At 39.4% G+C, this 27,583-nt stretch overlaps 1 protein-coding gene and 1 long non-coding RNA gene across 4 annotated transcripts in view; one reads left to right on the forward strand and one right to left on the reverse strand.

Annotated features, from left to right (window-relative positions):
* The first annotated feature begins 2,090 nt into the window (after positions 1-2,090).
* CHST8 (carbohydrate sulfotransferase 8) overlaps positions 2,091-27,583 on the forward strand; it is a 205,222-nt gene continuing 179,729 nt past the window's right edge. For 2 of the 3 annotated variants that reach the window (XM_038368972.2, XM_038368970.2), the window contains exon 1: positions 2,091-2,250. In XM_038368972.2, coding sequence (XP_038224900.1) covers positions 2,091-2,250 — 160 coding nt within the window. The remainder of the gene's footprint in view (positions 2,251-27,583) is intronic. The other variant, XM_043494758.1, reaches the window with a different exon arrangement.
* The window catches only part of LOC122456241, a 237,955-nt gene continuing 212,476 nt past the window's right edge, over positions 2,105-27,583 (reverse strand). Inside the window, exon 4 of the long non-coding RNA XR_006275010.1 lies at positions 2,105-2,210. This is a non-coding gene — a long non-coding RNA (uncharacterized LOC122456241). The remainder of the gene's footprint in view (positions 2,211-27,583) is intronic.

The raw sequence follows: 27,583 nt of genomic DNA on the forward strand, positions 1-27,583 counted from the left end.
GGTCACACGTTTTTTGTTCAGCAGGGGATTTCCTTCTCTCCCTCTCAAACTCTCCTGTTTGCTACCATGTATAAAACATTGTTCTCATTCACCAGGCTTACAAGCTTACAGCAAGTTAATTAAAGTCAACTGAGTGAAAAAATAATTACAGGAAAGATGGGAGAAGCCCAAACCCATAATTTAGAACCTTTTGAGGTTTGTGTTTTTGTTGAGAGGTGGTTTACTCTTCTTTTCCCTGGCTCCCTCTTTATTCGCTTATGGTGAATTTAACTGACTTTCATTGGGATAAAATAATCATATGGGGCTATTTTCCCTTAAGTATTTGTACATGTAGCTTGTAGCTTTCATTAAACGTTACATATTGAGAGGACAATGTGTGATGTAACTAAATGGAGTCCTGATCCTGAACAGGGCCTCTGGGATATATGATATAATGTAACTATTAAATAATAAAGAAAGGTGTTTTCATGGGACTATTGGGATGACCTCTATGACTTTCAACTCTGATTTTAGTTTGAATAAAAACTTTTAAACAAATCAGGAAAAAATGGAGCATGATCTAGATTTATCTTTTTTTTAAACAAGAAAAAATTGTTTTGGAAATCAGCATTTGCTTTCTCATTCTGCTCAAAATGGGATTTGTAAAATTCAAATTTAGGCACACCATTGTGCTGTAAATCCTAATAGAGATAACTGTTCTCTTAAACTGCCCCCAATAGGCTCAGGAAAGGATAAAACATTACTGGTTATGGCATGTTCCCTAAATAATACAATGGGAATCCAAAATTAAACAATATTCCTAAGAAAGAGATCTATTCTAAGAAATATAACAATGCTGAAGACCATTCTACAAATAACACCACTAGTGTGTTTGTCCTCTGTCCCCTTAGACATGCAACATCATTCTTTTTGATCTTCTCCCCCTTCCCTCTCTCTCTACCTCCCTCCTCCCCCCCCCATTGTTTTAGTTTTAGTGTAAACATTTCCATTTAGTCTTTCTGGTTGAAATTTTAGCTATATTGTCAAGCTACAACCCGTCTCATCCAGCTATCACCACTATTTAACTATATTTAGACAGGATCATGGTATCTGAACCTGCAGATGCTTAAGTGCTGAAATAACAAGACACTTAATCTTGTGCTTATCATTAAGCACAAGTAGTACCATTTATTTTAGTCTTTTACCTATGTGCTTTACTGAATTGGAGTGTTAGTACCAACTGTAGTTTGTTCTGTGACTAGCCCCATTCCAATTTCACTGGGATTACATACAGTAAAAAGTGCATGCCTGGTCGTATTTGCAGAGCTGAACCCATAGACTCTCTCATAAATCTTAGAGAGGAATGAGCTAAGTAGTTCATATAGTCCACCATCCTGCCAATGCCAGCCAGGCCCAAGCTAGGTGTTTTGTCCAAGCCAGTTAAAGATGACCCAAGCACCTGGGTCATTACTTCCTTTAGGATACACAGCTTCCTTAGGTCAATATGCCAACCTAAATTTATAATGGGATGCATATTTGGCCTACAGTACCAGCTGTTTTAGAAAAATCATTTTCCTATTGAATGATGCAGAAACCTGCGAACTGTTTCTGTCATTCTCTCCATGTTTGTGCTATGCAAGATGCAGCTTATACGATCATTTTCCCCCAGATTGTCGCTCTTTATGTTTTCATATTGTTTAACAAGTGAAAAATAAAAAGTGACACATGCTTCAGTTGGAGCAAACAGGCCATTAAAAGGGGGTTTCTGTGCAAGTACATTCCACTGTGTGATCATTTCCCCCAGATTATACTTTTTTTTAATATTCCACATTTTCCTCTAAACAAGTAGAAAACAGGGCGTGATACATCCCTTATTAAAAACAAACGAATGGGGCAGAAATTGACCAGATACATGCAATTACATTCATTGGGGTGATATGTAGATCAACTATTAGATCTGAAAAAAAAATCAACCTGTCTTTACAAAAGGGTATGGAAAAATAAATGGTGTATGTGGGTGTGTTATTTTTTTACCTCTTGTAGATGGTATTATAATGGAATGGCAGCTGAGAAGATGAGACTATGAGTGAAGAGTGTGTCTTGGAGATTGCATGCAGTTCATTTTCCTGGGTCAAAAGTGGATTGGTTTGAGAACAATAATTATGAGGCTGACGTGTATGTTCTCCTTCATCTTGCTGTTTGGAGCAGCGGGGCTTGTCATCTTCATTCATCTGCAGGATCCAGAAGACATAGTTCATCCGCAGACACCAGGTTAGCATTCCAATTTTTATCCAGTAATTTTGTCCTATATCTTCGACACTCTTTACATACGTTACAAAAGTGATGCGAGCATAAATGTTCTTTAGGACTAATATTTCATTTTCATGAGGCCAACCGTGGGACTAAATATTTGCTCAAAATAAATCTTGCTTAAAAATCAGACTCAATAAAGAATGCCAGGTTATGTGAGAATCTTTGCTTTGTCAAGGATGTCAGCTTGAGTTGAGGCAAATTCTGCTCTCAGTTAGACTGGGGTAAATCCAGAATAACTCCACTCACTTCACCCATACAAATACATGCTTCCCAACCTGCCATTGCCCAGTGGGGTGCATTGTGAGAGACAGACCCAAAATGAGGGATACAAGAAAATTAGTCACTCAAGAAACTTAAAATGTTGTGCGACTCAGTACTTTAATGTGAATAACTCATGATTCGTTATTTCTGATGTAATAATTTTCAACAATGAAACTTTGAGGAGTCCATATCTGTGTGGAAAGTAGGTAACTTTGGGACTAAAATGAGTGATGTCCTTCACAATGAGGGACAGTTGACAGGTATGCACAGATATAAGCATGGGATTCATGTTGACTAAGCGCTTGTCTACGTTGCCCCATAGGGCAGACTATGGGTGTGTGAGCTGCAGCATTCACTAAAGTGTTTCTCTGTAATTGCCCCATTGTAAACCCTGTTAGTGTGAACTAAAAAGTCCATCAGTCGGAACTACAGTATGTTAATGTGAAATAGATAAGTTTTAGTTAGCATTAGCAGGGTCTACATGGGGAAGTTAGAGAGCAATACTTTACTATGTGCTTCAGCTTGCACCCCTGTAACCCGCACTGCGGAGCCATTTAGACAAGCCCTCAGTTACATATGATACCTCAGCGGTGAGCATACAGTAATGAGTGCAGTATAAAATCCTAGACTGCAGAGGGATGCCAATGGAGTTACTCTAGATTTACTCTGATGTAACAGAGGGCAGAGTTTGGTCCATTGTGTTCTTTTATACTGGATATTGTCATTTGATTAAATATTATTTCTGTTCGCTTGTCACAATTAATGTGCAGTTTGTAATATTTTGTGTATTTTAAAGGCAAAATACTGCTATTGTGTTAAAGGAGCTGTACCCTGACACACAGAGCCCTGGAATTGTCATTACATTAAGTGCCACCCTCTGTATCCAGATTTATTAAGTGCTTGTCTCTGTATCATCTAACATACTTAGACATTAATATATTTGTTATTTAGATCAATTGCACTCTAATTTTGAAAGCAGCCACTCAGCCGAAACTGTGGAAATAATGAATCAAAACTGTGCAATTGATTGAAAGTGGAGGATTTGCCAGTCACTTCACTTTTTTTTTAATATAATTTTGTATATTTAAATGCAAAACAACTTGTATATTGAACTGACATAATGGGCTAAATTCTGCTTTAAGATATGTGTCTATAAATCCATTTGAAGTCAATGGAAACTGCGTGTACACATTTGAAAGAGAACAGGGCAAGAAGAAGAAACATTTAAAACAGATTATGACATCATGTGCTCCCTGTAATAGCCCAGCTCATTGGATTAGTTGGGAATACACAGAATGTAGGAACTGGCCCACAGTTTTTGCAGACACCTGCAATACTAGACACAAAGTAGTTTATCAAGGGCTCGTATTCTTCACCAAATAATATGTTTTGTTTTTTACACAGAAAGTAGATGACCAATTGTTGTTAGTAATATAGGAGAAAACCAGATATGCTATAGTTATTTCCTAATATTATATGAATTCAAAAAGAAGTCTGTGTAACAAACTCTAATTCTGGGTCATGTCATCTCTGCAAATGGAGGATGAGCCAAAACCTCAGCAGGTATAGCAGAGGGACAGCATCTCCTACATGGCAATGTTTCTCCTTTTCCCTGTGGAAGGACCTCCATGGGATTAAGCTTTGGAGATGTGGAGGAGATGGCTCAATGGCGAGAGGGATTGTGGCCAGGGAACTGACCCATCACAGCAGCATACTCTCAAACCCAATGGGAATGTTCATCAGACAGTTCTCTAAGACTTAGATTAAGTCTGCAAAATAGGGTTGTTAAGTAGCAAGGCTCTGCCTTCATTCTGTACTAGGACAATAACAAAATCCCCTGTGAAAAGTATTCACATTTGTAATGAACTTTTCCTTAAATAAACACAGCTCATGTTAAGCCTGAAAAATTTAGAAAAAATAGGTAGGTGCATGAAAATTAATTCAACAATAACTGGACAACTCTGCCATTATTTACTACCTGTTGGACATTAGAATTTCATAATTTAAAAAAAAATGATTGGTTTACGTTCTACTTATGAAAGTCAAGAACTTTACAGCACTGGCTTCAACTAGCCCTTGGTAAGCTTTCCCATGCTTCTCTACCATTGCCTCTTAGACCTGACCTATTGGACCATTGCTCTTCCAATCATGAGCCTCTCAAGCACTGACTGTTGATTGTGACCAACTATGAAATTATTTTTGAGATAGACATAAAGAACAGGATGAGGCCCAACCCATTTACACTTGAGATACCAATCAAGGTTTGAACAGAAGCATCCTCAGAGATGAAACTATATCTCAGTAACTTATTAGATTTTCATGGCAGAGTCCTGTGTAGGGTTGTAAAATGACTATTCTAAGGGAGACTATCTGTTACTGCCAAAGATGTCTAATATCTTGCTTGATTCACACACCAAACTCCCATTTACATTAATGGAAATTAGACGGAGAGAAGAGGTACTTATAAAATAGTTACATGGCCTGATTTTCAGAAGTGCAGGCACCTTCAGCTGCCACTGAACTCAGGAGCTTCACATGTTCAGCTCCACTGAAAATCAGGCTAATTGTCCCTAAAGCACAATAGGTACTTGGTAGAACATAGAAAAGACACTGTTCATGTAATGAAAAAGAGGAATAGCCATGTTTCCTTATTGTACACTGTGTTCTATGGAAATTTGTCAGTCTGAAAGAGAGAAACACCAGGTGTGCTTACAATGACGTCTTCCCTCCCTCACTCAGAATAGCTCCTAAAAATATTAGTTTCTTTTAGAGACAGGATATTGCTGTAATTTGCTTACGTATTGGTCCCTCTATAGAACTGAATAAATGTGTGTGTCATCATACTATTTAGGCCAACAGATTCTATATGACAAAGTTTATTTATTGGTCTTTGCTTTTGTATTCTCATGTAGTTATTATGTAGCTGAATACATTTACAATCTCATCTGCAGTGCTGTGTGAAATTCAATAAAGAACATTTTTCACCCAAAAAAAGAAGCACAGTAGAATTTTGCATTGACCAAGCAGACATTTCTCACTGCTAATATGTTCAGTCATCTTTAATTTGGAATAGTGTAACTTCTAAAACAAGAATAATAAAAATACTTTGGTACTTTAGTTTTATCTGTCTCTTCCAGAAATTGTTCTATATTGTTTTAGTCCAAGCAAGCATGATGGCAAAACCTTGATGTACTATTTAAACCAGTATAAAACGACAGTCATAAAACTTTAAGTAATGCTTACATTATTTTCACTGAGCAAAGTACGCCTGACAGTAGCTGTTTGTGTTGATTTGTTACTATTCATTTATTCTTTTCCTGTGCTTCACATTGCTACCTAATTGTGATGCTATACTGAGAAAGCAATATCAAAGTAATTTTCCACAACATTAGTTACAATTTTCTTCTGATCTTTCGAGTGAAACAATCCCATCCTGTTGGCTTCTGTGAACATATAAACCTTGATTACATTTATCTATTGGAAACCAATGCTTACAAAGTATATGTGCCCTGGATAGTGGGTGTATAGCCTTTTTTGCTGATTGACAAATATTCTGTCTGTATACGCAAAAAGAAAAGGAGTACTTGTGGCACCTTAGAGACTAACAAATTTATTTGAGCATAAGCTTTCGTGAGCTACAGCTCACTTCATCGGATGCATTTGGTGGAAAAAACAGAGGAGAGATTTATATACACACACACAGAGAACATGAAACAATGGGTTTATCATACACACTGTAAGGAGAGTGATCACTTAAGATAAGCCATCACCCACAGCAGGGGGGGGAAAGGAGGAAAACCTTCCATGGTGACAAGCAGGTAGGCTAATTCCAGCAGTTAACAAGAATATCAGAGGAACAGTGGGGGGTGGGGTGGGGGGGGAGAAATACCATGGGGAAATAGTTTCCTTCCTGCCAACACTACAAAAAGAAGGATTCTAGGTGGACTCCTCCTGAAGGTCGAAACAGCAGCCTGGATTTCTACATAGACTGCTTCCGCCGACGTGCACGAGCTGAAATTGTGGAAAAGCAGCATCGCTTACCCCATAACCTCAGCCATGCAGAACACAGTGCCATCCACAGCCTCAGAAACAACTCTGACATCATAATCAAAAAGGCTGACAAAGGAGGTGCTGTCGTCATCATGAATAGGTCAGAGTATGAACAAGAGGCTACTAGGCAGCTCTCCAACACCACTTTCTACAAGCCATTACCCTCTGATCCCACTGAGAGTTACCAAAAGAAACTACAGCATTTGCTCAAGAAACTCCCTGAAAAAGCACAAGAACAAATCCGCACAGACACACCCCTGGAGCCAGGACCTGGGGTATTCTATCTGCTACCCAAGATCCATAAACCTGGAAATCCTGGACGCCCCATCATCTCAGGCATTGGCACCCTGACAGCAGGATTGTCTGGCTATGTAGACTCCCTCCTCAGGCCCTTCGTTACCAGCACTCCCAGCTATCTTCGAGACACCACCGATTTCCTGAGGAAACTACAGTCCATTGGTGATCTTCCTAAAAACACCATCCTAGCCACTATGGATGTAGAAGCCCTCTACACCAACATTCCACACAAAGATGGACTACAAGCCGTCAGGAACAGTATCCCCGATACTGTCACGGCTAACCTGGTGGCAGAACTTTGTGACTTTGTCCTGACCCATAACTATTTCACATTTGGTGACAATGTATACCTTCAAATCAGCGGCACTGCGATGGGTACCCGCATGGCCCCACAGTATGCCAACATTTTTATGGCTGACTTAGAACAACGCTTCCTCAGCTCTCGTTCCCTAATGCCCCTACTCTACTTGCGCTACATTGATGACATCTTCATCATCTGGACCCATGGAAAAGAAGCTCTTGAGGAATTCCACCATGATTTCAACAATTTCCATCCCACCATCAACCTCAGCCTGGACCAGTCCACACAAGAGATCCACTTCCTGGACACTACGGTGCTAATAAGCGATGGTCACATAAACACCACCCTATATCGGAAACCTACTGACCGCTATTCCTACCTACATGCCTCTAGCTTTCATCCAGATCATACCACTCGATCCATTGTCTACAGCCAAGCGCTATGATATAACCGCATTTGCTCCAACCCCTCAGACAGAGACAAACACCTACAAGATCTCTATCATGCATTCCTACAACTACAGTACCCACCTGCTGAAGTGAAGAAACAGATTGACAGAGCCAGAAGAGTACCCAGAAGTCACCTACTACAGGACAGGCCCAACAAAGAAAACAACAGAACGCCACTAGCCATCACCTTCAGCCCCCAACTAAAACCCCTCCAACGCATCATCAAGGATCTACAACCTATCCTGAAGGACGAGCCATCGCTCTCTCAGATCTTGGGAGACAGACCAGTCCTTGCTTACAGACAGCCCCCCAATCTGAAGCAATTACTCACCAGCAACCACACACCACACAACAGAACCACTAACCCAGGAACCTATCCTTGCAACAAAGCCCGTTGCCAACTCTGTCCACATATCTATTCAGGGGATACCATCATAGGGCCTAATCACATCAGCCACACTATCAGAGGCTCGTTCACCTGCGCATCTACCAATGTGATATATGCCATCATGTGCCAGCAATGCCCCTCTGCCATGTACATTGGCCAAACTGGACAGTCTCTACGTAAAAGAATGAATGGACACAAATCAGACGTCAAGAATTATAACATTCAAAAACCAGTTGGAGAACACTTCAATCTCTCTGGTCACTCGATCACAGACCTAAGAGTGGCTATACTTCAACAAAAAAGCTTCAAAAACAGACTCCAACGAGAGACTGCTGAATTGGAATTAATTTGCAAACTGGATACAATTAACTTAGGCTTGAATAGAGACTGGGAATGGATGAGTCATTACACAAAGTAAAACTATTTCCCCATGGTATTTCTCCCCCCCCACCCCACCCCCCACTGTTCCTCTGATATTCTTGTTAACTGCTGGAATTAGCCTACCTGCTTGTCACCATGGAAGGTTTTCCTCCTTTCCCCCCCCTGCTGTGGGTGATGGCTTATCTTAAGTGATCACTCTCCTTACAGTGTGTATGATAAACCCATTGTTTCATGTTCTCTGTGTGTGTGTATATAAATCTCTCCTCTGTTTTTTCCACCAAATGCATCCGATGAAGTGAGCTGTAGCTCACGAAAGCTTATGCTCAAATAAATTTGTTAGTCTCTAAGGTGCCACAAGTACTCCTTTTCTTTTTGCGAATACAGACTAACACGGCTGCTACTCTGAAATCTGTCTGTATAGTTATATTTATATAATGCACTTCACTCTGAACAGACATGGCTGTGACAGACAGCCATTTATTGTGGACAAAACAGATTTCCCAAGTCAATACACTGAATTCAATACATATTTCTCTGGTCATTACAGAGGCAGTAACTTCACTTATGATAGACACTTAATGGGCTTTTAGGGAGAGTGTTATTATGCTGAATGTCAGGTGCAGGGGAGTCTTCTGTTCAGAATTGGTGTGAAAATGAGATGGTCATGGAGGAAGTAAAGAAATGTAATGCCTATCATGGAGTCTCTGCAAACCTTCTATACTTCTAGAGAACTTCTGCTGATAGGCGCTATATATATGTGCAATTACATTATTAATTATTATTATTATTATTTTTAGGTCTGTCAAGTGATTAAAAAATTAATCGCGATTAATCGCGCAATTAATCACACTGTTAAACAATAATAGAATACCATTTATTTAAATATTTTTGGATGTTTTCTATATTTTTAAATATTGATTTCAATTACAACATAGAATACAAAGTGTACAGTGCTCACTTTATATCTATTTTTGATTACAAGTATTTGCACAATAAAAAAACAAAAGAAATAGTATTTTTCAATTCCCCTAATACAAGTACTGTAATGCAATCTCTTTATCATGAAAGTTGAACTTACAAATGTAGAATTATGTAAAAAAAACTGCATTCAAAAATAAAACAATGTAAAATTTTAGACCCTGCACATCCACTCAGTCCCTCTTCTTGTTCAGCCAATTGCTCAGACAAACAAGTTTGTTTACATTTCCAGGAGATAATGCTGCTCGCTGCTTGTTTACAATGTCACCTGAAAGTAAGAACAGGCGTTTGCATGGTACTGTTGTAACCGACGTCACAAGATATTTATGTACCAGATGCGCTAAAGATTCATATGTCCCATCCTGCTTCAACCACCATTCCAGGGGACATGTGTCCATGCTGATGACAGGTTCTGACTGATAACAATTCAAAGCAGTGTGGACCAATGCATGTTCATTTTCATTATCTGAGTCAAATGCCACCAGCAGAAGGTTGATTTTCTTTTTTTGTGGTTCGGGTTCTGTAGTGTTGCTCTTTTAAGACTTTTGAATGCATGCTCCACACCTTGTCCCGCTCAGATTTTGGAAGGCACTTCAGATTCCTAAACTTTGGGTCAAGTGCTGTAGCTATCTTTAGAAATCAAACATTGGTACCTTCTTTGCGTTTTGTCAAATCTGCAGTGAAAAGTGTTTTTAAAATGAACAACATGTGCTGGGTCATCATCCAAGACTACTATAACATGAAATATATGGCAGAATGCAGGTAAAACAGAGCAGGGGACATACAATTCTCCCCCAAGGAGTTCAGTCACAAATTTAATTAACACATTACTTTTGTATGTTATCAACATAGAAGCATGTCCTCTGGAATAGTGGCCAAAGCATGAAGGGGCATACAAACCTTTAGATATCTGGCACGTAAATACCTTGCAATGTCAGCTACAAAAGTGCCATGCAAATGCCTGTTCTCACTTTCAGGTAACATAAACAAGAAGAGGGCAGCATTATCTCCTGTAAATGTAAACAAACTTGTTTTTTTTCATTTGTAAATTGCACTTTCATGACAGAGATTACACTGTAGTACTTATATGAGGTGAATTGAAAAATACTATTTCTTTTGTTTATCATATTTACAGTGCAAATATTTGTAATAAAATATATACACTTTGATTTCAGTTACAACACAGAATACAATATATATGAAAATGTAGAAAAACATCCAAAATATTTAATAAATTTCAATTGGTATTCTATTGTTTAACAGTGTGATTAAAACTGTGATTGTGATTAATTTTTTTTAGTTAATCGCGTGAGTTAACTGCAATTAATCAACACCCCTAGTTATTATTATTATTTATTATTATTAAACAGTTAACGGGTTATTAAAGTTAAGTATTATTAAAGGATACCTTTATGACTCTTTCTAGCAGAAAGGAAACTTAGGGGTAAATCAAGATACATTTTCCTAGTGGTGCACAAGCAAGTTACATGTTAAATTCCCCTGACTGCTATCAAGACTTACAAATATAAATTCCCTGCCCATGATGGGGGATTAAACACTGAAAGATTTTACATTTGTGTGAAATATTCAGTAATTGCCACTGCTCTCATTGTCTTGGAGCCTTACAATGAGGCAGCAGGATGGCCTATCCATCATTACTGTACTCAGCAGTAAACCTCTTCAGAAAATGACATACTCCCCAAAGACTGGGATTTATAATGAAGAAGCTGATAAAATGCCACCTTAACACTGTTGTTAGTGCCTGCACACAATGTTTATTTTAGACCCTTAAAACTAGTCAGAACTCAAATCTGGGACAGCTGTGATAGTGCAGTACAGGAAAGCATAACTAGGAAAAACAAAGTTGTTGTGTCATGTGAGAGTCAATGCAGCTGATCTAAATGGTATTGAGATGAGTTTAGGACTGGGCTAAAAATGTGTGAACTCTGGAACAACCAGTCAGTGGCCTGGAGACAGAACTATGGTAATCAATATTATGACGACTGCTGTAAAGTTGAACCAGCTACCACCTCTATAACTTTATGGAAAGCTTTTTCCTCTGGGAACTGAAGTCAGAAGACAAACACCTTTAGAAACAGATTGAGTGTGGAAAATTCATCTCAAAAGTTACCAAGATGTGCAAACAGAGGGTTAGAATGAAAACTGCTGTGTACTATTAACTATAGTTAGTTAATATAGCTACCAGGCATAAACTAACAAAAACGAACCCAAGAATTATACAACTTGGCAGAATCATTGAGTCTGTGCAGTAACTCTACTGTCATTACTTCATCCAATCAAATCTTACAACACAATACTGCCTTATTTTCATTTCCTGCTTCACCAGTGGAGACCGGGGGAAAGAGAGGGGGGGAAGAGGAGAGGGTAATTGTTATAATAAAAATCAGTGCACAGGGGAGCCATAGTGCAGCAGTCTGACTGTATCACAGCAGTCTTAGAGCAAAGACCAATATTGCAGCTGCATTGTAATTCTCTCTCTCAATCATTTATTCAGAACACACACACACACTACTACACCTTGTTACTTACATATTACAGTCCTGTATACATCACTCCATGATAACTGTGCATTTCCATAATATTATCCTACTATATATTGCACTACTTTTTAGTCGTACTAGAAACTTTTTTTTATCTGTGACAATGCAATTGAAAATAAATTGGCATCTATAAATATAATTTCAAAACTAATGTGGCTGCAGTTTACAACTTTTCTCTGGTATAAATTTAACCTGCCTCTATACTAACAGCATCCATCCAAACCATATGCAAAATAATCTGGTAACTGTATATCAGATGAATGGACTTCAAGCTACATTTTTCAACCAGAAGAGGCAGTACTAGTAAATATATAGAATTAGTTCAAGGAATGGATGCACCTTCTACAGCCACATTTGCCATTCTTCTTTTCTCTGCCTTAGTCTTCTTTGACTGAGCTTTTTCCATAGTAAGTAGATTCTTCCTCTCTGCCTTTACATCTTGTTCCAATCAGTTTGCTATTATTCTGATTGAAAGAGAAGGACCTATACGCATTAGCATTAAGGTGAAGCACTAGTTCTGGCAGTGCTGTTGTCTACACACCATTGTGGATATGATTCATCTTCTTTCCTTGATGGTAGCAACAGTTCTGGTTTTGATTGACTATGACCCCGTTTAGATCTTGAAGCAAAGTTGTGCCAGTTCCCACACAGCTATCTACAATAGGGTCATAAAGTTGTCTAAATAGATACAAAGTAAACATACTTTTTGACAGCTGAGTTTTTAAACAGGAGATATGCAGGCTGGAGCCCAGAGCAGGCATTCCCAATTGTTTTCATTGTGTGGAACACAATAGATACATTGTCTCGTAGACCAGCTGCCTTCACCTTCATGGTTACTTGGTCACCTCCTCTCAGTCCTGATTCCATAACAACCCTGTGACAACTACAGCAGTTATTGATTCTCAGTTCTCAGAAAAGTGTTTAATATCTTTGTAATTTTCTATCAAATGTGGCTTAGCTCTTGGACAGCCAGTATGCTGGAACAGACTGAAGGTCTCAACTTGCAGCTTCCACAGGTTCCTCTCATCCACCATTTGCTGTGCGTACTTACTCCTCAAAACTGACAGTTAAAGAAGGTTTGGGTTTTTTTATAAGCCTTCAGAAGTTGACACCTCTTTGTTTATGTCGGGCAAAATCAAAACGACCTGCCATAGTTGAGCTGCATTCAGTGCTTGGCAACATGTCATAGCCAAAGCAACAATGCTGTGATGTGTCAGAAAAATGTAAGAATGATGGCTTTATGAAAGCATGTCTCTAAACAATCATCCTGCATCCTCTAAAGACCCTTTCCAAAGATTTAAAGAGAAGTTACAGAAATTTTCAAAAGCTGATCAACAGTCTTTAATTTTCACTCCATTATATTTTTATTTTTTTAAAAAAGAGTTCATATAATTTTGCATAGACAATATGATAGTGAAAGGAAATTTCCTCCCATTTGTTAGTAGTTAATGAATTCAGCTGGGTTTCAAATGTGGAATTTTAAACAATTGTAACTAAATTAAAAAATATTTTCAAGTGTATTTCTGATTGTGCCATTTTAAAATTGTTTTATATTGTTTCCATTTCTCAGTGTTCTTAACTTTCTCCTAAAAGCTTAAACAAAACCTTATACCTCCATTAGAATCACCCTTTCTCATTTAGTAAACATTCATTTTCCCTTCATGTTTCTAGTGGAGCTTGAAATTAAAGTGGCTCTTTTTTCTATTACTATTTTGTTTGTACATCTGGATCGTCAGTCTTGATTAACTATTGGTTTAGCACCAATGAGGGAAGCAGAAGAGGCCAAATAATTGATTTTGTGTTGGTCCTACATCAATAGTAGTTGTGGGGCTGATTGTCATTTTGTCTAACTAAATAGCAGATTTTCACTTGAAAGTGAATAATGATTTATTACGCCCTAAGGGCTGGATCTAAAACCCAACTTCAGTGGGTAAGTCTCTAACTGATTTATGCAATACATTGAATTGTCTCCACACATTTTCTACAGGCTCAATTCTGCAAGGTGCTGAACATTCTAGCCTCACACCAGCAGAGTGCTTGAGCCTTGTTTTAACTTTAAGCACATGAGTAGCCCCACTGAATTATTATTACAATAGTCCGAAGGGCCAGCCAAGAATGGGGCCCCATTGTGCTAGGCACTGTACAAACTCAGAGCAGCAGATGGTCCCTGCCCCCAAAATACTTACAATCTAAATAGACAGGACAGATGCAAGGTGGGAGAAGGGGTAGAACACCCAAGCAGAATGAACTATGCGATGGCAGCAACTGGCATGTTAGTTCCATCTCTTTTAAGGGGGACAGCTTGTTCCATAGCAGGGGATAAGCTTAATTGATTAATTGGGACTACTCCTGTGCTTAACGTCTTCTGCAGGATCAAAGTCCGAATACTTAGCACCTTGCAGGATGGAACCCATCTTTGTCCCATTCTGTAATGAATCACTGCAGGAGGTGCTGGTGGTGATTCAGCGGAGGCCATTATATAATTATTCAGCGGAGGCCATAATTATATAATGGCTACAGCATGGCTATTATACCGTTTCGTGCCAGTTCTGTTCAGAAACTCACTAAATTTTCTTCCCCCTTCTTCAAAGCAGATAAAAATCTGTCTATTAAAATCTTCACAAAGTCAACCCTGTTGGGCTTCTGTGTCTGTTTCCCAAGGGCTTGCAATTGAAAACGACACATTAATTTTAAAGTCTTGTCAGACGACGGCTTTGTGGTGCTTTTGCTCTTGGCAGCACATTCGTTGAGTAACCTGAGTTCAGACTGTGGGTCCTTCAAAATGATGAAGGTTAAGCATGCTGGGCAGCTGATGTACATAGTCAGGGGAAACAGTGAAGTCAGGTGTCTGCTCCAGGAGCTAAGACTCTAAGGAATCCAAGGGACACCAAAGTTACTTTTAGGAGCAATGAATGAACTGAATGGTAAAGTGAAGAGGCTAGGGGTGAAATTTCCCATCCTCATGTTGAGATGGCTTGTTCCTTTTCTTGAGTGGTTCTATTTTCTAATCAGGTTACTTTTATCTTTTCATTGGTGCATTGCATGACAATGTCTGGTCATTCCCCATAGTCACAGGATGTTGTTTACTGCTTGGGACAATCTAGAATTTATTATTTTAATTTAGTAATGTAATAACTCCTTATGAGACTGGAAACCTAGAGCTGAAAATGTGAGGAAAGGAAAAAGCTTTAACTGACCAAACTGTCATGATTCAGCTTATGACCCATTTGAATTCCATTGGTGACAATTAGAAAGTTACCCCAAGAATTTAGTCTGTTTAAGGTTCTGTGGATGGAAGGTCTGATTCCGAATTCCTGGTACACCTGAAGTTCCTATTAATTAAAAAGAGCTTTTAGAAACCTAATGAAGATGTGCGCTGCAAACAAGTGGGGAACAGCATGTTAACTTGGACCTTGATTCAGCAAAACAGGAGAGAGAAGCAGATAGTCATTAACTCAGACAGGACTAAAAAGTCTACATGGCGAGGTGGGAAGAGGAGAGACAATTGTTTATCATCTCTCAGTTGGTAGATAATTAACTAGTTTACAGCAATTGGCCCAGTTGTTTGGCTTTGTATACAGTACACAATGGGCCAGATGCCCCCCTGCTGGTGCAAGGAAGTGTGTAATTTATCTCTCTCCTGCCTGGACCTTTACACTGGAGAAGAGAATTCACCTTGAGGGAAGACATTCTTCCTCGGGGTTTCACCTGTCGAGGGCTGGTTTTCTTTGTCTGCATCTCCACATGACCTCTGCTGGCTGAGGTTGCTGAGAAGATTTGCTCACCATACTTCAGAGAAGCTTTGGCCACACCTCCTTCTTTGCCAGTCCCCCAGAAGAATGAGATTGTCTGTTGTTTCTTGCCATTTTCAGGCTTGTAATGAAACCAGGAGCATTGTCTTCCTGGTTCTGGGATTTATTAAAAATCTTTTGCATACCATAGTGCCCCTAAGTCTAGCCACAGGAAGGAAAAAATTAGAGGCTGCAATCAGAGTAACCCTCACCCCTTCATTTTATCTTTATGTAACAACACTTGCACATTTGCAGTTCTACATGAAGTTATTTCATTAGCTAGACAATAACATGGAGGAATAATAGGCTGTTTATATTATGCAGGGAAATGAATTCATCTCGCTGCACAATTGTAGATTATTAAAAAAGAAGTACATTAAAATATTCATGACGGTGATTTTTTTTTTTTGGTCTGTGGACAAATACTGTGATCTATGTGTTGTACTGAAGTTACAGCCAGTCACAAAACAGGAATATTGCAGAGTGTACTGATTTGCAATTTTATGGTAGTTCACTGCAATTGTTTAAGGCCCAGTCCTGCAGACTTTGTTCAAGCAAAACTCCCATTGAGGTCAGTGGGATTCTCACTTAAGTATACTCTGCAGGGCTGGAACTCCAGCCAAGAACCCATTCAAATGTTATGAATAGTCAGCTTTGTCTCAAATATTAATCAAGGTATATTTATTTTAATAACCTATTAAACTAAAAGCTGTACCTTGCCTTATAGTCTCCATTTATTTAGCTCAGGATATGGTTATTACCTTGTAAATAGGAAGAACCCTCGAGTTGTTGCCTAATTAAAACTGGGACACAGCAAGTTCTGCATATATAAACAGCTCATTCTCATGCTATTGATGGCAATTAAGCTATCCAATTAAGCTACTCCAGAGCACACAAAGTCAGATATTATTTATTATATGCTGCACAACAGAACATTCAGGACAATCCCAGCTCCATTGGGATAACTCTATTGAGTTCGTGGAGTTACACCAGGTATACATTTGGTCCATTATGGCTTTTTTTAATCTCTGTGAAATTGCAATAAATGCAGTCAATGTGCTATACAAAGGAATTATTAAATTTTATGCAAAACACTAGGAGAACTGAATTGTATCATGAATATCAAGGAAAAAGAGTAGCTAGTACAGCAAGAAAAAGAGACAAAGATGAGCTGCGAACAGATGTAGAAATCTCAATTTAAAATGCATACTCTAGCTCAACCAGAAATTATGTACTTGACACAGGAAGTAGCAGGTGGGATTCTAAAGCCTGTGCTATGTAAAATATTAGATCATCATAATTATTATTTCTGGCCTTAAAAATCTGAAACATGAAAAAAAATGAAGAAATATACATAACTGGGGTTGAAGTCTGCACTTAGTAAAGTCAGTGGCATCCACCATTCATTTCTGTATAAAGGGTTGATGCCTTTCATTAGATCTCACAGTACCAACTAATTTTCGACATACTTAGGCCCCGACTGTGCAATGAGTCACACAGGTTCTGTGGTCAATGGAACTACAGACATGCACCTATGCTGAATTCATTGCAGGACTGTGGCTCTAATCTGCAATATGTAATTCTTCCTATTTTACTCCTTCACATTTGTTATTATTTAGCAAGTGAGCTTTGTTTGTTTTTTATGCAGAAAAACATCCATGGAAATTACTTCTGTTAGGCACATTAAAATACATTTAAAGTAAAAACAAACATATTTAAACCAAGAGCAAAATGTTTAATTAAATTAGAACACAAAATTCAAATTGCTGCAATTTCAAAATTAGTGTTAATAGACTGTGGGCCCAGAATCAGTATGCTAAAAGTTCCCAGGGGTGAGAAAATGGAGACAAGGGGAACAAGAAGGAAATAATATTCACTGTTATAGAACAGTGGTTAACGAATTTAAACAAGTCAACTTCAATTTTAAAATGCAATAAATGTTCTTAAACAATATAACAGTCTAATTAGGTACTATGGCATATGCATCTTGGAGAGATGACACATTCTTCATGTCTACACATTTGCCAACTACATTTTTCCTCTTGCTTGATTCTACAGATCAAATTATATATTCAGTATATTCTGATTGTACTGTGTCATTTCCTCTAAAGGCACTAGCTTCATTTCTTAATTGAGACCCAGTGGAGATAAGATCACCACAACATAATTTAATGAACTATGGAAGAGTGCTGCCGTTTGCTATATGAAGTATTGAGCTGCATCACAGAGAAACAATACCTCCTAGGTGATGTTTCAGTAGATAAAATAGGTAACTAAAACATTTTCTGAAATTATACCCACCTCTCCCAGCACATTCCCATTTTATTATTTGTTAAGAAATGCAAAAGTATTTATAGCAAGATAATAAGCCGAGCACACAGCCCCCTAAATCAGAGGTGGGCAAACTACAAGCATCTTGCCCTTCAGACATTTTAATCCAGCCCTCAAACTCTTGCCAGGTAGCTAGGTCCAGGACTTGCCCCTCTTCAGTGCTCCAGACAGGGAGTGGGGTCAGGGGCTTGTCCCGCTCTGTGTGTGCCGTGGCTCCACGCAGCTCCCAGAAGCAGCAGCATGTCTCCCCTCCAGCTCCTACACATAGGGGCAGCCAGGGAGCTCCACACGCTGGCCCTGCCCCAAGTGCCACCCACACAGCTCCCATTGGCTGGGAACTGAGGCCAATGGGACTTGCAAGGGTGGCGCCTGCGGATCAGGCAGTGCACAGAGTCGCCTGGCTGCGCTTCCATGTAGGAGCCAGATGGGAGATATGCCACTGCTTCCAGGAGCTGCTTGAGGTAAGCGCCGCCCAGATCCTGCACCCCTGGCCCCCTTCCCAAACCCTTGTCCCAGCCCTGATCCCCTCCAACTCTCTAAACCCCTCAGTCCCAGCCTGGAGCACCCTCCTATACCCCAACCCCTCATATTCTGTCCTACCTCAACCCCCTGCCCCAGCCTGGAGCCCCCTCCCGCACCCTGAATTCCTCATTTCTGGCAGTACCCCCAGCCAGAGCCCTCACCCCCTCCTACACCCCAACCCACAATTTTGTCAGCATTCATGGCCCACCACACAATTTCCATACCCAGATGTGGCCCTCAGGCCAAAATGTTTGCCCACCCCTGCCCTAAATGGAGACCAGGCACACAATTTCTTTCCTCCATGAAATCACAGATTTGAAATTGGACACCTACAATATAGAAGAGTGAATTTTACTTCCACGCCACTTCAGAGGTTGAACTGTACTTGATTTATGCTTCATATTAGTCATGGTGATATAAATATCACAGTCCATTTCGAGTATCCAGTTCTGGTTATTCTCTTCTTTGCTCCAAGTGAATTCAAGTAACAGTCAGAAGAGGTGCTCTCACTACTCAAGCCCAGAGTGCAGAGGCCTGATCCTGCCCCATTTAAATTAACCCGTTGTTTTGGCATTGACAGCTGCTTTAGGGCCAACCAAGATGTGAATATAGCTAACTCATGTAATTACATCCTCCTCCTGCCTCTTTGTTGCTATACTCACTTGTTGCAATTTATTCCAGATTAGAGCATAAATCCCTCAGGGCAGGGATGATAATGAAATCCTGGTCTCATTAGTGTCAATGGGAGTTTTGCTATTGACTTCAGTGAAGCCAGGATTTTACGCCATGTCTTAATATATGTCCGTACAATACCTAGCGCAATGGGACCTAATCAGGACCTTTATGTGATGCTGCAATAATAAATACATGATATATTCATTTAGAAATATGTATAATAAAGTTCCATGGTGGCAACGTTTAAATGAAATCAGGTTATTTTTGGAATCTAGCTGCGTTTCAGCCCTCTTTTTAATTTGCAACCTTCTGAATTATTCTTCATCCAAAATGGTAAAGCCATTTTAGCAACCAAACCAATGAGGATGTAATAAGATTTTTCAGTTGAGGAAAAATGCCTTGTGAAATGGTTAATAGTCCCAAAGGAGTAGGCTTGTTGGAAAACATGAATTCTGTTTTATGAAACATGTCAAAGTTTTAGAATTTGTTTTTGTTTTGCATCAGAACAAAACGGAGACCTTTCAAAATGTTTCTTGAAAAAGCCCAAAAGGGACACCCACCCCAGCCTACCAATAGTCCAGTGAGTGGGGCACTCACCAAGCCAATGGGACACTAAAGTTCAAGCTCCTGCTCTGCCTGACTTGAATGTGGTTCTCCCCCAGGCCAGGTGAGTGCCTAGCCAATAGGATACTTGCTATTCTAGGGGGACTGTGTCTATGCATCTCTCTTTCTTCTCCCTGACCTGAGAAACATTCCTAATGAAATGTTCATTGAAACAGATACGTTCCCATGAAAAATTCAGTTCCGATGAATCAGCATTTTGTCAAAACTTTCCTGACCACGTCTACAAAGGAATCCTGTTTGGGTTTTATTGTTTTGACTAGGGGGACTGGTCTAACTAGCATGCCAAACTCCCTCATTATTTATTCAAAATGGAAGCTAGGGCCTAGGTTGTAGTCGTGACAGAAGATTTACCATCTAATCTCATTGACCAAGCAATTCAGAAATATAGGCTTAATTCCTGAAAGGGACATTTTATTTTCTGTCTTTGACTTTGTCCATTAAAAAAAGTTCTTATAAGCCCTGTTGTGGGATTTAATGATTGCTGTTTCCTAACTAAAGGCAGGAGCTGGTCATTCTGTTTCTGTAACCCTGCATGTTACAAAGAATTCTTTGACAGCAAATTTGCACCACAAGAGTGCTCACTGCACAGTTGACCCTTCTGCATTTTCTCCAGGACTATGTGGTAATAACATACCAGGAACTGTAGAACTGATTGGAACCATGGTGTGGACAGCCAATGGGGTGATATCAGAATTCAGAGATCCAGAGGCCCTTTCATTACCTTTGCCAATACTTCCTGTGGTACAGTGAAGGGAGAAATAGGTATTGACCTACAGCTCTAGAAATACATAAACTCTTCACTGTCAAGTGAAGCCTTAGTACTTATGGTTTGTCCATTCTACTAATATAAGGAACAGTGGCCATTGCAACCAGCAGGAGATTGTAGTTATGGGCCAAGAATGACCACATTCCCATAAGTTGTGCTGCTGGCCAATGCCATTTAGCATAATTAGGGCAGCTGCCACTGGTAAATCACAATAGATGACAGTGTGGCAGCAGCAGATGGAAACCCCCAATGTTTTTTCCTGTTCCACATGCCTCCATCTCCAGTGCCATATTATACCAAGGTACAATACTGTAATCACTGAAGGGCTATGACTGACTTTTTTTGGTTGGTTTTCTTTGCCCTGATTTAACAATTCACTGTGCACAATTCTAAAACAATCTGGGCCTAATATTACTTGACAAGACAGCCACTCTCGGCAGGATGCTTCAAAATGGTGACTGCAATATGTTCTTTCTTTCTTTACATCTTTATTTATCCTAAGAAGCTATTCTTATACTTTCTGTACTTTTAGCTCGCTAGATTGAGTAAAACAGCTTTCATATTCTTTTAAATTAGTCCATACTTTTATATAACTTGTAATCATTAACTAGTTTCATTATGCCTATTATATGTAAAGGACAAATAATTCTCCTCATTGGGTTGCCCAGGTTGATCAGAGTTTACCACTGCAGCAGATTTGCTGTATATTTTTAATCAATATCCCCAAGCTTGTGCCACTTATAATTAATGCCAGTCAGAATCCATGAGAAGTTCTGTTACTGCACACACCAATGGATTAAATAGATGATCAATGCTTTATCCAATGAAAAGGCAGTTGTAATCCTAGACTCTGATCCAGAGATCAGATCTGTATGGACCCTATTACTGGATTGAGGCTATAATCACTTTAATTTTCCACAGGGCTATAACAAACCAATGATATTCTGGAGGTGGTGAATACAATTTTCTGGTGAACAGCACTGACAGAAGAAAGTCACATAAAGAGGACAGGTAGCTCTGAAACTCAGCTTTCAAAATGGATTGCAAGCTGTGTGAGAAACCTAGGCAAACACTGAAAAAAAGAAGTATACTTGTATTCATTCCAGTTTTTTAAATGAGTTTATTTAGACTCTTTTCATGCTGCTTTTGTGTTTTCTTTTCCACATTTACTCTAGTGAAGGAGTTTGCTGGCAGGATTGTTCAGAGAAAGAGCAAATTTTAAGGGAATATTCAAGCATATCCTCAGAAAGTCAGCTGTTGAATTCATAAGTGAGGGTATTTTCACAGAAACCTGATTTAAAGAAAGATGTTTTATCCAGTTAAGGAATAGAAACATACTGGGTCACCAATGTGTACAATAAAAACAGAGCAAATCAAACTGCTCAACAAATGAGGTAAAGAGTAAGAGTTACTCCAGACAGCACTCAGTGAAGAATTTTAAATGGTGAAAATATTGAAGAAAATTGTGATCTGTTCACAGACAATTCATGATAAAAAAAAAAGAGGTGTCATTAAATTGTTCATGTGTTATCCACTCAGCTCTGTTGCAGGTTTCGTGCAGGATAACAAAACCAGGAAGAAGGTACATCAAAAGGTTTACTGACTTGCCAGTAAGAGACATAATAAATAAGGTTTATAGTTGTCTGTGTTGCAACTTCACATGCCTATTATGGTGGGCAAAACATATCAATGGGGCAGCCCAATTTACCAGGCATGTCACTTATGACTAGGTGGCATTCCAATGGAACCTCAGTATTTCAGAAGGATTCCACCACTTTTGCTGGACCCAGCTTGAAAAACAGTCTGGTCTCACTGCTTTATAGGTACTCTGCAGCAGAAAATGGTGGAGGTGTCCACATATCATTGGAATACAGAGCTGGGAAAATCTCCCTGTAGAAAGCTCCCTTATACATATTAGTTTGACTTTGACAATTTTCTTTTAATGTAGAATTGTTGCCATTTTCACTTGCTAGAACTGCGTTTGCATTTTCATTCTGAAAAACAGCAAAAAAGATAAAATTCAAAAGGATTATCCAAATTTAGCAGAACCAACTTTGCAAGAGAAATGGAGTAAGTGCCTTTTTGGTCAGTTTCCTATCTACTAGTATTATCCAAAAATTCATAGAACTGAAAACAGAATTGTTAAAAGTACTATACAACACAGCATGGTAATGAAAACTGTATTTCATAAAATAATTTCCAATTCAGTTTACTTATATGTTGCTCACAGCACAGCATATTGCAAAAGTGTACTGCTACCAAGACTGCTATTTAATTTGATAAAAGATCGAATGATTCTCATTAACAAAACAATTAAATAACTGTCAGAATCCAAACTAAAAATTGGTCAGAAATTTACTAGACACCTATTGAGTAATATGAAAAGGACTCATGCAAATGGAAGTGTTACTGTGATTGGAATAACATGGATTGTAAACCAGACACCTATTTTAAAATGTAGTAATTATGAAAACACCCCTGACCGGAGGCCTCTAAAGAAGAAAAACTGCAAATTGCATGCTGTTTACATTGCCTTATTTAGACTTGTAAGAGAAGCATTATAAGAAAATAAGCATTTGGAAAGGTTATTTAAAGGCACTAAAATTGAAAATGTATGACAGCTGCTGTCTCACTGGCCATGGCAAATGGCATACCAGTTATAGAACTTAAAGGTTCGATAGATACTGTTTCTCAGAATGAAGCATTACCATGCAGTGGGTGCACATTAGAGACCTAATTCTTCATCTAAAACTATATGGCTTTTAGCCATCAATATCTTAGATGTGCAGTATGATGAGTCAATATAAGTTTTCTGCAAACCCTGACAAGGAGGCAATGCATAAATAATCTTGTACAAACCCCTCGTAGATGTATGTGTATTTGCTAAACTTATTTTCACCAAAAATAATCCAGAAACATGGAAATCAGTTTGGAGGGGACCCACCAGAGTGTGTTTGTGTGTACAGGAGATACTACTGGTTCCACAGGTCCATGCTCTCTACCACAATTTAGGGGGGTGCTTTCGGGCCATATATTCAACTGGAGTAGCATCCGTGGAGCAGCTGCACTGCTACTCTGTGACCTGAGAATAGGGAAATACACTCTTCCCTTCCCCCATGAACATGCCTAGTATCCTACGCTCAGGCTGAACAGTGTGGATTTGAGCCTTAGCTATCGTGTGCTTAAATTTAGCTCTGAGAATCCACAGAGACCAGTGGCCCAATCCTGAAGTCTTCACTAAGGCAAAATTCACATTGACTTTGGGACTAAAGTTCTAGTGAAGTTGCACGGACATTCTGGTTCTGGGCCCTTCGGCTGGCTTTTATTCGAACAGTTTTTGGTTTGGACTTTGTGTAGTGAGGACAGAGATACAATTCTACAAAACTCTAGAGATCTCTTTGAAAAGAAACTGAAGCAAGCCACAATCTTTCAAGAAGGTATAATAAACTCTAAATGCTCAGCAACAGAGACTATAGAACTACAACCATGTAGATAAAATATTTCACTATCTTGTTGGACCATCTTAGGAATGGTATCTGTGGTTAATGCATGTATGCTTATCTGTCCTTCTCCCAACTCCAGCTAAGTTCAAGAGAAGAACTTGCTCCATCCCTTGAAAAATTGCACTCAGAATATTTGTTTTTGTCTTTATTTGGGGGCCTTTTGATAACAACTCTTTATATAACTATCTTTTTCCTTTCCCTTTGGTTGCTGCATATTGCTTATTCATCAAGGTATGAGTAAGCAGTGCTTTGTGTGCAATTCCTTGCAGGCCAGATAAAGAGACCAGAACATTAGATACGCTCCAGCTGTTCTCTGCAATCACCACTTAACTCTCCTAGCAAATGTAGATTTTTCAGCTCTTTTCCCCTACTGCTTATTCATTTATTTAAATAAAAATAGAAAGGAAAAAATTATCTTGGGACATGAGCACAGACGTCACAGTCCCAAGCTTGCGATTAAAATTCATAAATCACAAAAGAAAGCTGCCGAAAACAGCATATGTATTCTCTGGAGGACAAAGACTTATTTCACCCAGCAGTGACTCCAGCAGCCAAGTTAGGGCAAACATTTCAATGATGGTGGTCATAACACAAGGCCTTGGAGTAGGAGAGAATCCTCAGCAGAGAAGCAGCCCCCTGCAGATACTACAGCTGCAGCTAAACTACCGTTGAAGTTCAGCTTGTCATAATTTTCAGTAACCAGCTCGTGGGCTCACTCACCATCTCTGTGCACCAAAGAAAACTTTCCAGCTACAGGATTCCCTTTTCTTTGGGGATTCAGTTCATATCTTCAGAATAACACAAGTTCAACCTATCAGTCATGTCCTTTCCCATCACCCAAGGTCTGCTCTAGAAGTCTATCTGCTCTTTCCAATTCCCTAGCTCCTTGCAGGATTATACTCCATAGACCTTCCACCTGGGAGTTGCATGTCAGCTGGGCTCTTGGCTTGATACAGGGACTCCTACAAGACCCTTCCTACTCACTTGCAGCTCTTCCAGCTCAACTGAGCTACTTGCTGGCTTTTATGTTTGTCAAGGTATCATATGATCCCTCCCATCATAGCATCAGCTAGGAGACCAATGATTAGTCAGGGTATAATGGGGGGTGCTCAGGGATTCAGCCCAACTCCCTTTTAAAGAGTCTGCTATCCTGTGACATCTCATATCTTCCACTGTTCCTGCACCAACAATCCCATCCTGGACACGCACAAATCTTTGTACTATTTACTCTGGCTTTCAGATGAGATTTAAAACTAGAGAGGAGCCAGAGCCTGGATATTTTGTTCAAGCCAGTGCCCTGCCTCCTACCCCAAAGATCAGTGGTTTGGTTCAGGGGTCTGAACACCCCTGGTTTTAGTTTTCGGACTGACGTTTTGCAAAAAAAAAAGCCAAAAACAGAACTTGGCCCTATTTGTCCATAACACTCAGAGACTCATAGACTTTAAGGTCAGTAGGGACCATCATGATCACACATTTCACACATCATGTAGTCTTACCTACTGCACATTACACAGAACCTCACCAACCCACTCCTGTAATATGCCCCTAATCTCTGGCTGAGTTATTGAAGTCCTCACATCAGGATTTAAAGACTTCATGTTACAGAGAATCCACCATTTACACTAGTTTAAACCTGCAAGGTGACCCAGGCCCACACTGCAGAAGAAGGAGAAAAGCCCCCAGGGTATCTGCCAATCTGACCTGGATGAAAATTCCTTCCTGACCCCAAATATGGTGATCAGTGGGTCCCTGAGCATGTGGGAAAGAATTCTCTGTAGTAACTCAGAGTCCTCCCCACTTAGTATCCAGTCTCTGGCTTTGGGGATTTTTGCTACTGGCAGTCGCCAATTGAACTGCAAGTGGTCATAATGATATCAGGTACTTTCCATAAGATATTGGGTGCTAACCACAGTGTCTTGTCCAAACCCTAACTTTCTACTTAAACACCACCTGCAGTTTCAGCAGAATTCTGTATTGGTCACTCCTTGTTCTAAAACCCTGGGAAGAGTTGGTTTATACAGTTGAATGGCTGCTGTGTTTCAGCCCAGTGGTGACTTCATTCAGAAGTCCAGTGGTGACTTCATTCATTCAGCCCAGTGGTGACTTCATTTTCACTGGGAAAGTGATCACTAGATTTCACAGATCCATAACTACTTTTTAAATTATTTGGAGAACGTTTAGGATGAAAAGTGGTATATTAACACAATCGGATAATATTCTGACATCCACTAAAACCAGTTCCTGAGTTGCTCACCTTCAGCAGCTTTCTTCTTCCACTACCTGCTCTACCTAAATGCCCTGACTCTGGGGCAGAGTTGCACCAGAGCAAAACGTCCACTGTAGTAAGACATTTGTACCACTCTGAGTCATCTTAATCTTCAGAAACTGAATGGTTGCTTGCAAACAAACTTATATTGGTAGGCAAAAGCATTCATAGCCTTATCCTCTTCAAAGTTTAACCCTGCAAAAATGTTTGCACCTAGCAAATACACAATAGGGGACGTTTTCAAAGGCAAAGGGCAGTTAAATCGATGAGCAAGTCAATGGGAGTTGGGCAGTTAACTCCCAGTTTTGCCTTTGAAAATCTCCCCAAGACGACCACAGTTGTGCCAAATACATTTTCTGTGACTAATGGATTTAACTGGTCTTTCACACACACACACACACACACACACACACCCCACTTGCCCAAACTACTGTGCAAACTATACACATATTAGTGCTTGAGCATTTGCACAGTTTAATATTTCAATAATCAAGTCCTTAACAGTCTGGTCCAAAAAACCTTGGAAGTTACTGGGAGTCTTTTCATTGACTTCACTGGGCTTTGGATCAGCCTGTAAAAGATTATCAATTGCTAAGACCCTTGTGCTACAGCAGGGTTTAACTCAGATTTCTAAAAGACATACTGTACTCCTCTACTTTTTTCCTGTTTTTTATTAAATTTGCATTCACCCTACAGCACTTTGAAGTCAAATGTTTCCCCAGGGATCTTTCTGATGTTTATCCTTCTTTGCTAAGGAGAATGCTCCTTTATACAACAGATTTTGTAGCCTCTATTCAAACTCTATATCCTGCAAAGATGGTGTCATATAGACGATCTTTTTCTGTTACGGTGGTTGTAGTACTTTTGTTACAAAAATGTTAAAGATAACATGAGAGGAATGGATTGAGGATTTAGAGGTAGCAAAATCCTCCTCCACAAAGGATCATGGTGCGGGTACTGGTAATTGAAAGCATGGCCAAAACAAGTATGCACATGTTCAGAGGCAGGAATAGGGACAACCTTTTACTGACCAAAGCCTCTCAAAAAATGGAACATTTTTGCAAAATTTTTGAAAATTTTTGCATTGAAATTTCAATAAAAAAAATTCACTGAAATTTTGAAAATTTTCAGCTCTCTTGGCTAGTGA

Source organism: Dermochelys coriacea, chromosome 12 (genome assembly GCF_009764565.3).
Source record: "Dermochelys coriacea isolate rDerCor1 chromosome 12, rDerCor1.pri.v4, whole genome shotgun sequence".
Lineage (NCBI taxonomy): Eukaryota > Metazoa > Chordata > Testudines > Dermochelyidae > Dermochelys > Dermochelys coriacea.